General features: G+C 40.3%; 2 protein-coding genes across 22 annotated transcripts in view; one reads left to right on the top strand and one right to left on the bottom strand.

The window, feature by feature from the left end:
- HELB (DNA helicase B) overlaps window positions 1-8942 on the top strand; it is a 31297-nt gene extending 22355 nt beyond the window's left edge. For both annotated transcript variants that reach the window (XM_016148491.2, XM_016148490.2), the window contains exon 13: window positions 5919-8942. In XM_016148491.2, coding sequence (XP_016003977.2) covers window positions 5919-6023 — 105 coding nt within the window. In that variant the 3' untranslated portion in view covers window positions 6024-8942. The remainder of the gene's footprint in view (window positions 1-5918) is intronic.
- The window catches only part of GRIP1 (glutamate receptor interacting protein 1), a 585894-nt gene continuing 581437 nt past the window's right edge, over window positions 8739-13195 (bottom strand). For 11 of the 20 annotated variants that reach the window (XM_036238016.1, XM_036238017.1, XM_036238006.1 and 8 more), the window contains 2 exons: window positions 12208-12354; window positions 8739-10517 (listed from right to left, as the gene is read on the bottom strand). In XM_036238016.1, coding sequence (XP_036093909.1) covers window positions 10293-10517; window positions 12208-12354 — 372 coding nt within the window. In that variant the 3' untranslated portion in view covers window positions 8739-10292. The remainder of the gene's footprint in view (window positions 10518-12207; window positions 12355-13195) is intronic. The other 9 variants (XM_016148483.2, XM_036238013.1, XM_036238004.1 and 6 more) reach the window with 1 other exon arrangement.

The raw sequence follows: 13195 nt of genomic DNA, 5'->3' as shown, positions 1-13195 counted from the left end.
ATGTTTCCTTCCCTGGTTTGTGGTACCTTATCTAACGCTTCCCCTACTTCTCTGTCCCATCTCCCCTCTTCCTTTCTTCACTCCTTTTCTTCTCATCCTCAGACTTGAGACACCATCCCCAAGTTCTTTTTATCTTTGAGAGCTGATCCCCTTCTCCCGAGTTTCAGCCATCACCTTTGCACTGATAATTTGGTCAACAAATAGTTTTCAGCTGTCTGCTACATTCCAGACATTGGTAAGTGACAGTTCCCAGTCTTGCACTGATGGCCCGTGGTAGAGACGGACGGGCTATGTAAATAGCCAGGTGCTTCGCTGAGTGTTCTTAACGCTGAACAGAAGGTAACGAAGCAACTCTCCTGAATGTGTCTTTGTTCTTGGAGTTCAACTTTCTGAAACCACAGTCCAACATCTTACTCTCTTTTCTGACTTTTCCATTGCAAACACCATTCTCCTAGTTACACACACTTAAAATTTTGGTATCACCTTAGAGTCACCTTGCTTTCACCATCTACCTCTAATTTGTTGCTAGATTTATTGCAAAGTGTATCAGGAATTTCTTTCATTCCATGTAGTCTGGGCTGTTTTAAATGCTGATCTCATTTCCTTGGATGATTACTGACCTGATGATACCTTCCCCTCTTAATTCCCATTCTCCTAATGGACCCTACACATCATTACCAAATTGACCTCTTTTAAGTGCTCAGCACATTCCCATGTTTAAAAGCCTTCGGTGGCTCCCTAATACCTACAACCTAAATTCTGGACTATCTAGCTTGGCATTTGAGACTTTAAACAGTTTGAGTCCAGCTTTTCCAGCATCATTTCATTTCTAACTATTCTTTTTCTGCTTTAGTCAAGCTAGTGTCTTCATTCATTAAAATGAACCCAACTTGTTCTTATTTCTTCCTTTTGGCTTTTGTTGTACACTTGGTTTGGATGCCTTCTTCTCTCTGCCTCACCTCACTCGGCATTTGATAAAAATTTAGGTCCTCTGCTAGTCACTGATCTGAATGTTGGAGGGAGGAGGAAAAGAGACAAGTCCATGGCTTTGTTGACATTGCATTCTACTGATGGCTCATAGGCAGTCAATACAAAAGAAAATAAAATTTCAGATCAAGGAAGATTCTGTGATGAAAATAAAGGTAATAAGGTAGAGAATGGCGAGGGGGTGGGTGTGGGGGAGGGCAGAGGAGGCAGGCAAAGCTCCTTTGCCATGGTTGTTAGATAAGGCCTCACTGAGATCACATGTGAGCCGAGAAATGAATGAATGATGCCAAGGAGACAGCCATGTGAGGCTCGGAGGAAACACATTTTAGATACAGAATGTAGAAGAGGCATAGCCTATAAAGGAAATGACTTTATCGGAAGGTGAAAGCAGGCCAGTATGGCCAGTGAATGAGGAAGAGAAGATATGTAGGTGCTGATGTTGGAGAATTAGCAGGGCTGTGGGAGGGAGTTGGGATTTTATTCTACTTGCAGTGGGAATGCATTGGAGAGCTTCAGGCAGAGGTGCCATGTTATCTAATAGAGGTTTAAAAACAAATCCTCTGGCTGCTGTGGAAAATGAACTGTGGAAAGTAAGGTGGAAGCAGGGAGGCCAGTCAGGAGGTTGTCCTAGGTAAAGTCTAGTGAAAGAGCAGGAAGGGTGATGAGAAGGGGTTAGATTCTTGACGCATTTTGAAGATGGAGTCTGTGTGACTTGCTGATGAGATGTGAGGGGGTAAAATGCAAAGTAATCCAGGATGATTCCTGGATTTCTGGCTGAAGCAACTTGGTGAATTGTAGTGCCATTTTCTGAGATGACAAAGACCCAAGGAGAACTGAGAATGGGGAAACGAAGAATCCTCTTTTGGCATGTTATGGTTCAGGTTTCAGGTGGACATGGAAGTGGACTTTGTGAGACAGTCAGTGGTTGGTAAAGGAATTTAGAGCCTCAGAGTGGATTGAGGTGGGTGATGTCCATTTGGGGGTCATTAGCAGATAGTGGTAATTAAAGGACTAGGCAAGTTACTTTCAGGAGAGATCACAGATAGAAGAGGGGGCCTTATGACAGAATTCTGGGGTGCTCCCAAGTTTTAGAGGTTTCGCAGAGGAGGAAGAACACACAAAGGATACCGAAAGGAGGGAGTATGAGTGAGAGAGAAGGAAAACCAAGTGACAGGGAGAGGACAAAAGCCTGACGAGAGAGAATAGGAGGTGAGAATGTGGAGTTTTTGAAGAAGGTTGTTATGAAAAGAAACAGAAAGATAGGGTTGTTTCTAGCTAGCGGACCTGTGATCAAGGAAGGATTTATTTTTTTTGGACAAGTATATCAAAGCATTGTAGGGCGTTGCTAGAATGGTCTAATAGAGAACAAGACATTCCTGATTCAGAGAGAGGGGTAATTGCAGGAATCGAGTTCGGCAGTGGGTGAGATGGGGAAGAGTGTGAGTGACGCCCTTCTTTCAGTGCAGTCCAATGGGAACAGGCGCAGGACATGGCTGGGGTTAATGGAGGGAAGATGAAGTAGCTCTCTGCTGATCGCCTCCTCCCATCTTTTCTCTCTTCATAGTAGAACCCAGCTCAGTTTCTGTTTTGTTCATGAAACCCTCCCTTTCTCTGAACCAACACATCTCTCTCCTCTGTACAGCACTTGTGGTAACCATAATGCTTGGCTCTGTAGATACAGCTTTGTGAGGTCAGTATCTACATCCTACAATTGCTGTTCACATAATAGCCGAAGAATACTCAGTGATTGAATTATGAGTTATGGAGATGTGGCAATCAAACCTTTTCTTTCTTTTTTTTTTTTTTTTGAAAAAAAAATCAGACCTTCAGAGTATTGTTCTTTCATATTGTGCTGAAAGTCATACTTATTCTTGAAAGTCATACTTATTCTTGTCGTGTCCACCTTGCTTTGAAAATTCCTTTGAGAATCACTTGTAGAGGGAGTCAGAGATCCTTTTGAATGTTTAGAAAGGAAGCGAGCTTTCACTGAGACCTATTTTAGTTTTTAGAAATAATCCAAAGTCATTTGTTTCCTCGTCTTATGAATTGTATGATCCAATTTGGTTAACACCATTTTGTGATTTAAAAAAATTGAGATTATAAATTACCTCCAAATGTAGTTCCCACAGAAGCTTAAGAATTGTTTTATGTGTTGGCAGCAGACTTGTTAGGGTGAGGCTTTAGGCTTCCAAGGCTGTAATAAAGTTAACATGGGATAGGACACTGTGGGAGCCCAAAGGAGAAAGTGGTAATGTAATTTGCTTATACCAGGCTGAGTTTTAAAGGGATAAGCTTCTATTTTCTGACTTCACATGGGTATGAGACAGTTAAGAGGTTCTCTAAAAGAGTGGCCGACAGAGGGCGCGGTGTGTGAAGCAATGGCACATTAGGCAACTCTAAGTGTAGAATTGTGTGGCTGGAGCACCACATGTAAATGGGGGTTGAGCTGAGGATGCTGGAGGAGTCAAGAAAGGCTCATCTAAAGAGATTGTACGTTCTTCAATAGTCATAGAAGCATTTTAGGAGCTCTCTGTGGATAGAAATTTATGGAGGTGACTTGGACTAGATGGAGTTTAGTAGATTATGGTTATGCAGAGACTAGGGAATGAATTCCCAGCAAAAAGATTATTTCAATATCTTGGACAGAATTATTAAGCTCTAAAGTCAGGTGGTAGCAGTGGGGATGGAGGACAGATGCTGAGGGGTGTAGTCAGTGGGACTTACTGGTCAGTTGTTTGTAGGTGGGGTCGGTCCTGGGATGCTTCCTGGGCTTCTGGCTTGGGCATCCAATGGATCCAGGTATCATCAGTAAAGACAGGGGAAAGAGGCTGAGGGACAGGTTTTGTGGGAAAAGTGATAACAGTGGACATAGTGGAAAAAAAAGTTTTTCTCTTCTTGAAAGTAGTAGAATCACCGCTGACTCTAAGCTCCAGTCTGTACTCCAAATCAACTGTTTGATATGGAAGTTCCATCTCAGGAAAACATCTTTTTCTGAAATTAAATATGTTATTTCTTACAGTGATACTGAGAAAAATAAGACTTTGACTAGAGCAGAAAACAAAGGCAATTCCAGTCTTTTCTAAAAGTTTCTGGCTTTGTTTTCTTGGCACTGTCATGGGATGGGGGTTATGGTTTATATGATGGAGCAAAGAGAAAGTGACAGTATTATCCATCTTCAGTTCTGAGCTCACCCAAATTTTTGAGCTCTGGCCGAGGCCAGCATTGCAGAAGATCTGCAAACACGAAGAGGGACTGCAGGTAGTTGTCCTGCGCTGACCGATGCCATGGCATAAAGGCTGCAGCACCCGCAAGGTCCTCTAAAGAGTATAAATTTTCTCATAAGATTTGCCAAAAGTACGTGACATTTACAAGAATCCATAGAAATGAGGAGTGGAATTCAAAGCTTCACGACTGATAAATTAGAGACTGCTATGTTTTCATGATTCTAGACCTTTAGGTGATGTGTCATTTCTAAAAGATCAAATTCAGTGACAGAGGCTGCCCACATACCCATCCTTTATATTCACCTTGTTACACAAGCGCCAAATTAGCATTTAAATTCTACAAATACTATGCTGAACCCTTCCTAGATGACAGTTTTTGCTTTTCCATGGATTAATAGCTTCAGCTTTTGAAAAAAGTTCTAAAAGAATGTTGACGTGATTTTTTTTTTTTTTGCCTAGCCTTCCCCTACCAAAGACAGAAAAAAAAAAATAGAACTCTCCATTAAGTAAAAATATATGCATAAACATTCTAAAACTTATCACATAAAGCAGTGATTTCCAGAATTTTTTTGAAGGAAAATGACATTTCAACACTAAAAAAAAAAAATAAGGAAGACATAATCACATAATCTCTGAATAAAGATTGTCCTTATATTAGTCAGGGTTCTCTAGAGATATAGAACCAATAGTATGTGTCTGTCTGTCTGTCTAGATTTATTTGAAGGAATTGGCTCATGCCATTGTGGAGGCTGGCAAGTTCAAAATTTGTGGGATAGGCCGGCAGTCTGGAGACCCAGCCTACTTGATGTTGGCAGCAGTCCAAAGGCCATCTTTTGGCAGGCTTCCTTCCTCCTGGGGAGAGATCAATCTTTTTTCCGTAAGGCCTTCAGTTGACTGGATGAGAGCCACCTACGTTATGGAGGGTAGTGTGCTTTAGTCTCAGTCTACTGATTTCAGTGTTAATCTCATCTAAAAAGTAATTTCACAGAAACATCTTGAACAATATTTGACCAAATATCTGGCTTTTGTGTCAGCGTGGCTTAGCCAAGCTGACACAAAGGTAAGCATCACAGTTTCCTAAATTGAACAGACTTAGCATTGTGAAAGATTGAGTTGCACTTACTTTTCTCATTTCCCTATGGTGGTAAAACTTCCCCATGACTATCCTGGTCCAGTGACTTTTACTTGGGAATCACTAATAGTGCCAAGAGGATGCTTGTAGCATTGCAGTGTTTCATCTTTCTACACCTGTGGCCGGCATCATGCACATGCCACCTGGGCAAGTCACATGGGGCTTTGTGCTTGGATGGATCCCACACTTGTTATAGTGTTCTGTGGGTACCAGCTTGTAATTCTTAATTTTCGAACATCCCTCATTTCTAGAGATTCAAGGGGCCCTCATTTTAATTTTGTACCGGGCTGCCAAATTATGTAGTAGGCCCTGTCCACACCTTTAGAAATTATAGATATATTTGTTTAGCAAACAGTTGCTTCTGTGTGAGGTTGGTGCTGGGGATACCATAGTGAGCAGATGCAAACATGACCCCACAGAGAGCTGACAGTTAATTGCTCTAGTCTGCGTAGGTCTAAGGGGTGGGGAAAATGTATTATGTCTTCTGCAGAAGCAGTCAGAGGGAAAAGAAGTACCTAGGGTAGACTGACTATATTTTTACAGAATTAACTTTATTTTTATTTTCATTCTAACAGGTGGAAGAATCATCTCCACAAGTGTCTTCCAAGCTTCAGAATCTGAAACTTAATAGTTTAACCCCCAGGCAACTTTTCAAATCCACAGATAATCAAGAAAGTTAATTTGATTTCGGATTGCTCAAGTAATTGTCTCTTTTTTCTCATTCAACACAAACTGAACATCAAAGCTTCAAAGTATCAGGATAAAAGAAGATGTCTGTAACTAGAGTTTTATTTTGAGGTGTTTGTGTTAGCAGCTGTTTTAAATTCATTTGATCAAAGAAAATGTGAATGATTTCAATATCTGTCATCATGAGAACTGATAGCACTGGATATAAATGAGAGAAAAAATGTTACATGTATTTTAAAAACTCTATACTTTAAAAAGTGTTTTCTTTTTAGGATAATGCCTTATTAACTTCCACGATCATTGTGCATGATCTTTGCCAACGAGATGAACCAATGGTAATTGCATCTCTTATGACACCAGCTCCAGCCAGGATGTTGTACCTTCTGCAAAGTGGTCATCTCTTGAGGCTGCTGTTTGCTCCATCACTGTTGCCTGGCTCCGCCTCACCTGGGCTTTTTCATGGAAATTCCTTTTGAGTTGGGAGGTCATTGTTTTGGGTTTCCACCCCCCCCTCTTTATTTATGATTTAATTGACATGTAGCATTGTGTAAGTTTAAGGTGTACAATGTGTTAATTTGATAAACTTATATATTGCAATATGATTACCACTGTAGTATTAGCTAAAACCTATCATGTCACATAATTCTTATTTTTGGAGGGAGTACATTGTTTTGAAGATATTCTGTTTTGGAAAAAAATTCTTCTCTCAATGATTTTATTTTTTTTAAACTTTTATTTTTTTTTTAAATGATAAGTGAAAAAATTACGAGGAAAAATTTACCCATTATCCCAATGTTTTAAAAAGTCTTATCGGGATATAATTCACAGAGAATTCACCCATTTATACAATTACGTGGCTTTTAATATATTCACGGAATTGTGCTACCAACAGCACACTCAATTTCAGAATATTTTTATATAACCCCCAAAAGAAATCCTGTACCTCTAAGCGTTAATCCCATCATCCCCTACAGCTCTGGACAACTACTGATCTCCTTTGTCTGTATCGATTGGCCTCTTCCAGGCATTTCATATGGATGGAATCATATAATACGTGGTGCTACGTTACTGACTTTTTTGACTTAACATAGTATTTTCAGACTTCATTCATCCATGTTGTAGCATGTATCTATCACTGCTTCATTTCTTTTTTTAAAAAAGATTATAAAAAATTATGTGCAAAGAGAAAGCATTGTTTCTTTTATTGGGTTGTCTGTCGTCTTGGATAATCCATTCAAGGAGGATCACTCAGTCCGACTTGATGAAGCCCACATCCTTCACGTACTGAAGGGAAAACTGGCCTCATATAGTGAGTCCCTATTTCCAGATCAGACCGTGCTGGTTTGGGCTGATGTGGCAAGATCAGGAACCCCGGCTGAATTTTTGCAGGTGGCCCCAGTAGAGCTACAGGTGACCGACCCATCTTGCTTTCAGTGATGCTGTGAAGCAAAAGGCCTTCGTCTTTTTTTTTTTTTTTTTACCAAATAGTATTTTATTGTATGGATAGAGCACATTGAATTTATCCATTCATCAGCTGATGGACATTGGGGCTGTGTCCACTTTGCGGCTATCATAACTAATGCTGCTGTGAACATCTGTGGACAAGTTTTTGTGTGACCATATATTTTCATTTCTTTTAGGTACATCCCGGGGAGTGGAATGCCTGGGTCGTATGCTAACTCTATGCTTAGCCTTTTGAGGAGCTGACAGTTTTCCAAAGTAGCTGTACTGTTTTTATTTACACCAGCGGTATGTAAGGGTTCCAGTTCCTCCCTATTTCTTGTGATTTTGATTTCTCTATTAATGATGTCGATCATTGTTTCATGTGCTTATTGGCCATTTGTATGTCCTCTTAGGAGAAGTGTCTGTTCAGATATTTTGGGTTATTTTTCTTTTGTATTATTGAGATCTGCGAGTTCTTTGTATATTCTACATGTAAGTCCCTTATCAAAAACAGTATTTGCAATTTTTTTTTTACCATTTTGTGGCTTTATTTTCACTTTCTTGATGGCGTTCTTTGAAGTACAAGTTTTTATATCATCTGCAAATGGAGATAGTTTTACTTCTTTCTAATCTGGATCCCTTTTATATTCTTGTCTAACTGCCCTGGTTAGAATCTCTAGTACATTGTTAAGCAGAATTGGTGGTAATCATCCTTGTCTTGTTTCTGTGAATTTACAGGGTTTGTAAGACAATCTGCAAAACAAAAATGTTGTAACACATAGGTGTAGTTTGTTTTATTTAGAGAGAGCCTGATTAGAATTTATGCGTTTTACTTGTTTATGTAAATTTCATAGAATACATGTAACATTCTCTGAGGGCAGATTCCATTCCTATGACCTTTGTCACCTCAGGTGAATGTATCATTAGTCTCAGGTGTGTTCCTATCTGCTGGCTATTTCATCCCTTTTACCTTCGTTTCACACCTAGTCCTCAGAAGGTCCTGGAGTGCAGCAGATACAACCTCCAGTGTCTCAGGTAGGGAAACTGACTCCCAGTAAATAAATTCCTTAATGTCAGTGAGCTGGAATTCACACCCAGATCTGATGTCAAACCTAAGTTCAAACCTATTCTCTTTCCACTCTTCTATACTGCTTTTCAAGATTATGGCAAAACCTTTCCCCTTTAAAAAATTATGTAACAACAAGCATTGTGTAGGGTTCAGTCTAGAACACGAAAATACATTCAAAGCACCCAAAAAATGCATGTCATAGTTTTTGGCTTTTTAAAATCACTGTTTATTCCATTTGGTAGAGGGGTTTTTTTTTCCATACAAATATTTGCAACAATTTTGAATTCCCCAAAACCATACATAGACGATAAATACCATGCTATTAAAGTATTAAATTTGTACAAAAATACTTTACAGTTTAATACTTGTTTGTTACAAATAAAAATACATATTTAAGTGACTCATGATCTTTTTTTTTTTTTTTTTCTTAACATGATTCTGCTTTATACTTTCTTGCCCTGGCGGTCCTGAAATGTGATTGAAATAATATATTTCTTTGCACAAAAGAAGGTGAACTTTTTCTTTAAGTGATGGACACAGTGTTCAAATGCGTCATCTAAGTGGTTGTTTCAGTTACTGACCAAAATGAAAATATTTGGAAAATAATCATTTCAATGTGGAAATTCTACAATCGATATACAGATCTATTTTTTTATATTCACCAAATAACAGTTATTAGTGTAACTATTCAAAATATCTGAACAAATGAAACAGTTGCTGACAAACATTAAAAGCAACTGTCACAAATTTATTGCTTTGAGGGATGGTAATAATTGGCAATGCGTTTTGTGAAAAATGTATTTACAATTTCAGTAAGTGGCATGGCTCAGAACAAAACATAGTCCAGTGTCATTTTTAAGTACATGTGCTGTACACCCCTCAATATAACCAGTTTTTAAAACATGTCAAGCAGTATGAGTTTGATTTGCCTATCATTAAGATAAACCTCATTTTAATAGACTTCTTCATTCTCTCTTAAATTCTTAGTCTTGAATTTTAAAAATAAGATAACTAACTCTCAGTGTTACTAAACACTCTAATTCATTATCATAGATTTTCAGCTATTAAAAATGTGTCAAAAAAAAAAAAACAGGTCACAAGACATATCCTGTTTGATAATTTGTTGCATAGGGAATAGCATACATCTTAGTTAAAATCATTCCTATATTTGGGCAGAACATTCACCACCACCTATTACGATCTCCTACGTGCATCATTGCTGAGACATTGTGAGGTCACTGCATTTTAGACCTGAACCCCTCCCATAGCGGCAGTCCCAGCAGTTCACCGAACTCTAGTTCCCCTAGTAGAGCCAGCTTTATGAAAAGCTTTGTTGGTCAAGTTCTTACATTAATGACTTCGTAATTAGAAACAGATTTCAAATGAATTCAGGAAATTGTCACACGGAATATTTTTAAACAGACACTTCTCTTTTAAAAAAGTGACGGGAAGATGAAATTGTAAAAAAATTTCTTCTGATTAATTGTGGGAGGGGCGGCCTACCTAGTTTTCTTTTTCTCTACCGTTGGGCGTGGCAGGGAATCGTATGCCACACTCATAGTGGTCACCCAAAAAGAAACCTTTTCAACTCCGAAAGGGAAGTGAACATGAGCCATGAGAGAGATTTAAAAGACCCCTGTGCTTGCAGTTAATGCCACTTGATTATCTGTGCTTCAAATGTCACAGAAATCTTAAAGGGATTTTTTTTAGCACCATGTGGATATTGTCTTTTGCTTTATAAAAAGCGTTGCTATAATGTGTTAGTGGGTTCTCGAATCTCCAAATTACCACCATGGCTAGGCTGTTGGAAAAAAGCACTGTTCTGTTCACTCCATTCTTCTGGTAGAGTCTGTTCTATAGATTTCTGTGAAGCCAGTGGGTTTCTACTAATAACCAGGTCCAGCTTGTTACCAGATTCTGCTATGAGGGGCACAACAAGGCAGCAGTCAAAGTCTCTCGTTCGAACATGATTAACCTGAAAGGTCAAGAAGAGCCATTCTGAATTATTGTTATAGTCATAATTCCCCAAACCCGGAGTAACACTTCAGGTATAATGAGTTATCTTGATGCTTAAACCAGCACCTGTACAGAGGGGCCTATTCCTGCTGTGACCACATGATGGGGAGCTTTGTGGCTTACTTATCGTCTGCTACTAAACTGTAACACTCTTGAGAGCAGGGAGCACGGACATATAGCGACATCCCCATGCCAAACAGGCTGCTCTGCCCCGGGCAGGTGCTCTAAATGCCAAATATTACCTTAATTTGCAGATAAGGAAAGTGACGCACAGAGTGGTTAAGAGATTTGCTTTAGAGCAGCAGTTGGTGAGTGGCTGACCTAGGCTGTGACCCCAGGCAGTCTGGCTGATTCCAAAGCCCATGCTCTTGACCATGATGCTAAACTCTGAAGTGAGCCCACCCCTTCCTCAGCTTATACATGTGCTCATCTTTCATTTCTCATTCTTTACCAAAAAAAAAAAAAAAAAAGTTTTAAAAATCATCTACATGCTTCTTCCATTCCTTGACTCTCCATTCTCTCCTCCATCTTCTCAGGTCTGGGACCTGACCCTGACATTGTACAAATGACTCCAACTGTCCAACGCAGGAATGACGTGTTGGGTTCTCATCCCCTTTGGGCTTTACCACTGGCCGCTCTCGACACCACCTCATCCTTAAAGCTGTTTCCTTGGCTCCTAGGACACCACTTTGTTTTAATTCTCCTAGCATGTTAACTGCTTGCCTTCAGTCCTTTCCTGTCTTTCTGTCCTTCGAATTTGTTTTTCTTGGAATTCTATTCTTGGATCTCTTGTCTTTCTTACTATGAGTCCACCATAGGCAACTTTATCCAAACTCATGCCTCCAGTATCCTAAATCTTGAGCTCCGGCTCTTACCTCTCTCTCTTGAGCAATAGATCCAAACTGCCAACCGCCTCCCAGAAAGCTCCACCAGGCTGTGCTGAAGGTGTTAAAGACTCGGCTCTGGTGCAGGTGTCTTACCTATATCTTCCTAGTCTCCTTTCCTGGGATGTCCCCTTCTCCCACCCTATCCCGATGAATTCATGATAATATTGTTTTGTCTTTCTAAATTATACATTGTCATTCTGCTTAAGAAATTCATACATTTCCAGAATAAAGTCCAAGAGCTTTATTGTGACACTCAAGGCCCTGCGCAGTCTGAATCCAATCTGCTTTTATAGCCTTAACTTCCACGAAGGTAGGTAGAGCTCCAAAGTATGAATGAGGAAGACACTCTGAGAGGCTCAGTAACTTGTCCATAGTCATTCATTCATCAGGTATCAAAGTATCTATGGAAAATAAAAGTGTTCCACACTTCTTGGACAAGATGAATTATTCTATTGCCATAGTAAAAATGATCACCAGGACTTTTTGTAAAACTAATTGATCAGTGACAGCTTGCTTCAGTGAACACGCCGCAGTGTGGCCTCCTACTTTGAAAATTAGCTGTTTGGTGGTAGTCTCCAGTGGGACACACTTTAGGACTGATGTCAGACCATTTCAATAACTGGTAAACTCTACAAAAGGAAAAGTTTCTATTCTATATGGGAGGAGCCCATACCCCAGTCCTGAGGCAAAGGAGGATGGGTGGTCATTGGTCAAATAAGACTCAGAAGAGTTAAATTATTACAGTTCTACCTGTGGTCTCACCTGTAGGAGCCTGTCATAGGGCTTTAAGCCACCGAGCTCTCCTGGCCCAGCTGGGCGAATATTTTTCACATACACTCCTTTCTCCAGCAGGCCATCTGCCACACTGAACCCAAAGTCCTCCATCTCCGAGCTCTTGTATAAGGTCACCTGGAACGTGAGAAAATGTGAAGGGGACATTTAGTTAAGGTGGAACTTTTGCTTGTGAATCTCCTTGATGCACGATCTTTTCAAGCAAATTTCAACAACATAATGGATTTGTAATATATTTAGCAGCTCCCTCCAGACCTGTGGCTTTTCCCTGTCTCCAGGAACATTCTTGGAATTTGTAAAATTCTACTCAGAACTGAAACATCAGAAGTGCTGAGAATGCTGGTCCTTCCCCCTCTCCCTTCCCACCCTCCTCTCCCCTTCTCTCCACCACCTTTCCCTCCTCCTCCCTTCCCTTCCTCTCCTCTTCCTCCCTCCCTCCTTCATTTCCTTCCTTTCCTCTTCTTTCATCATAGTTTCAGGGCAAGCTGACATCTCTATCTTCGTGAAGCAGCTCCTTGGTGTTGGGAGCAGCCAGGGAACAGCCCTTCATCCTGATGGATATCAGGATGAAGCCAAAGGCCTTGCCATCCTGCCCACCCCTACCTGGTGCTATGCTGGGTGCAGAGCTTAGCATATCCTCTGCCTTTTAGCAAATGCCATGAAGTCCATCATTTTATTTGCTATGGAACTCCAACTGGTACTTCAGTACTTCTGGCAAAACCCACTTAAAGACCTGAAAGTGTTCCTGTAACAGACACCTTGCTCTGGGGTCTGGCTTGGTCAGCTACGGGGGTTGGTTGAGCAATTCAAGGTATTCGCCCTTCTCAGTCGTGGGCCACAGCTGGTTCTGCACCCAAGACCAGCCACCACCAGCCAAAGCTTCTAAAATCCTTATTCCTCTACCTTACCACCTGCAAGATTTAGTCTGAGGTTCATTCATTCATCAGATCATCAAATG

Source organism: Rousettus aegyptiacus, unplaced genomic scaffold (genome assembly GCF_014176215.1).
Source record: "Rousettus aegyptiacus isolate mRouAeg1 unplaced genomic scaffold, mRouAeg1.p scaffold_m13_p_2, whole genome shotgun sequence".
Taxonomy (NCBI): Eukaryota; Metazoa; Chordata; class Mammalia; order Chiroptera; family Pteropodidae; genus Rousettus; species Rousettus aegyptiacus.
This window is presented reverse-complemented; position numbering and strand designations above follow the sequence as displayed.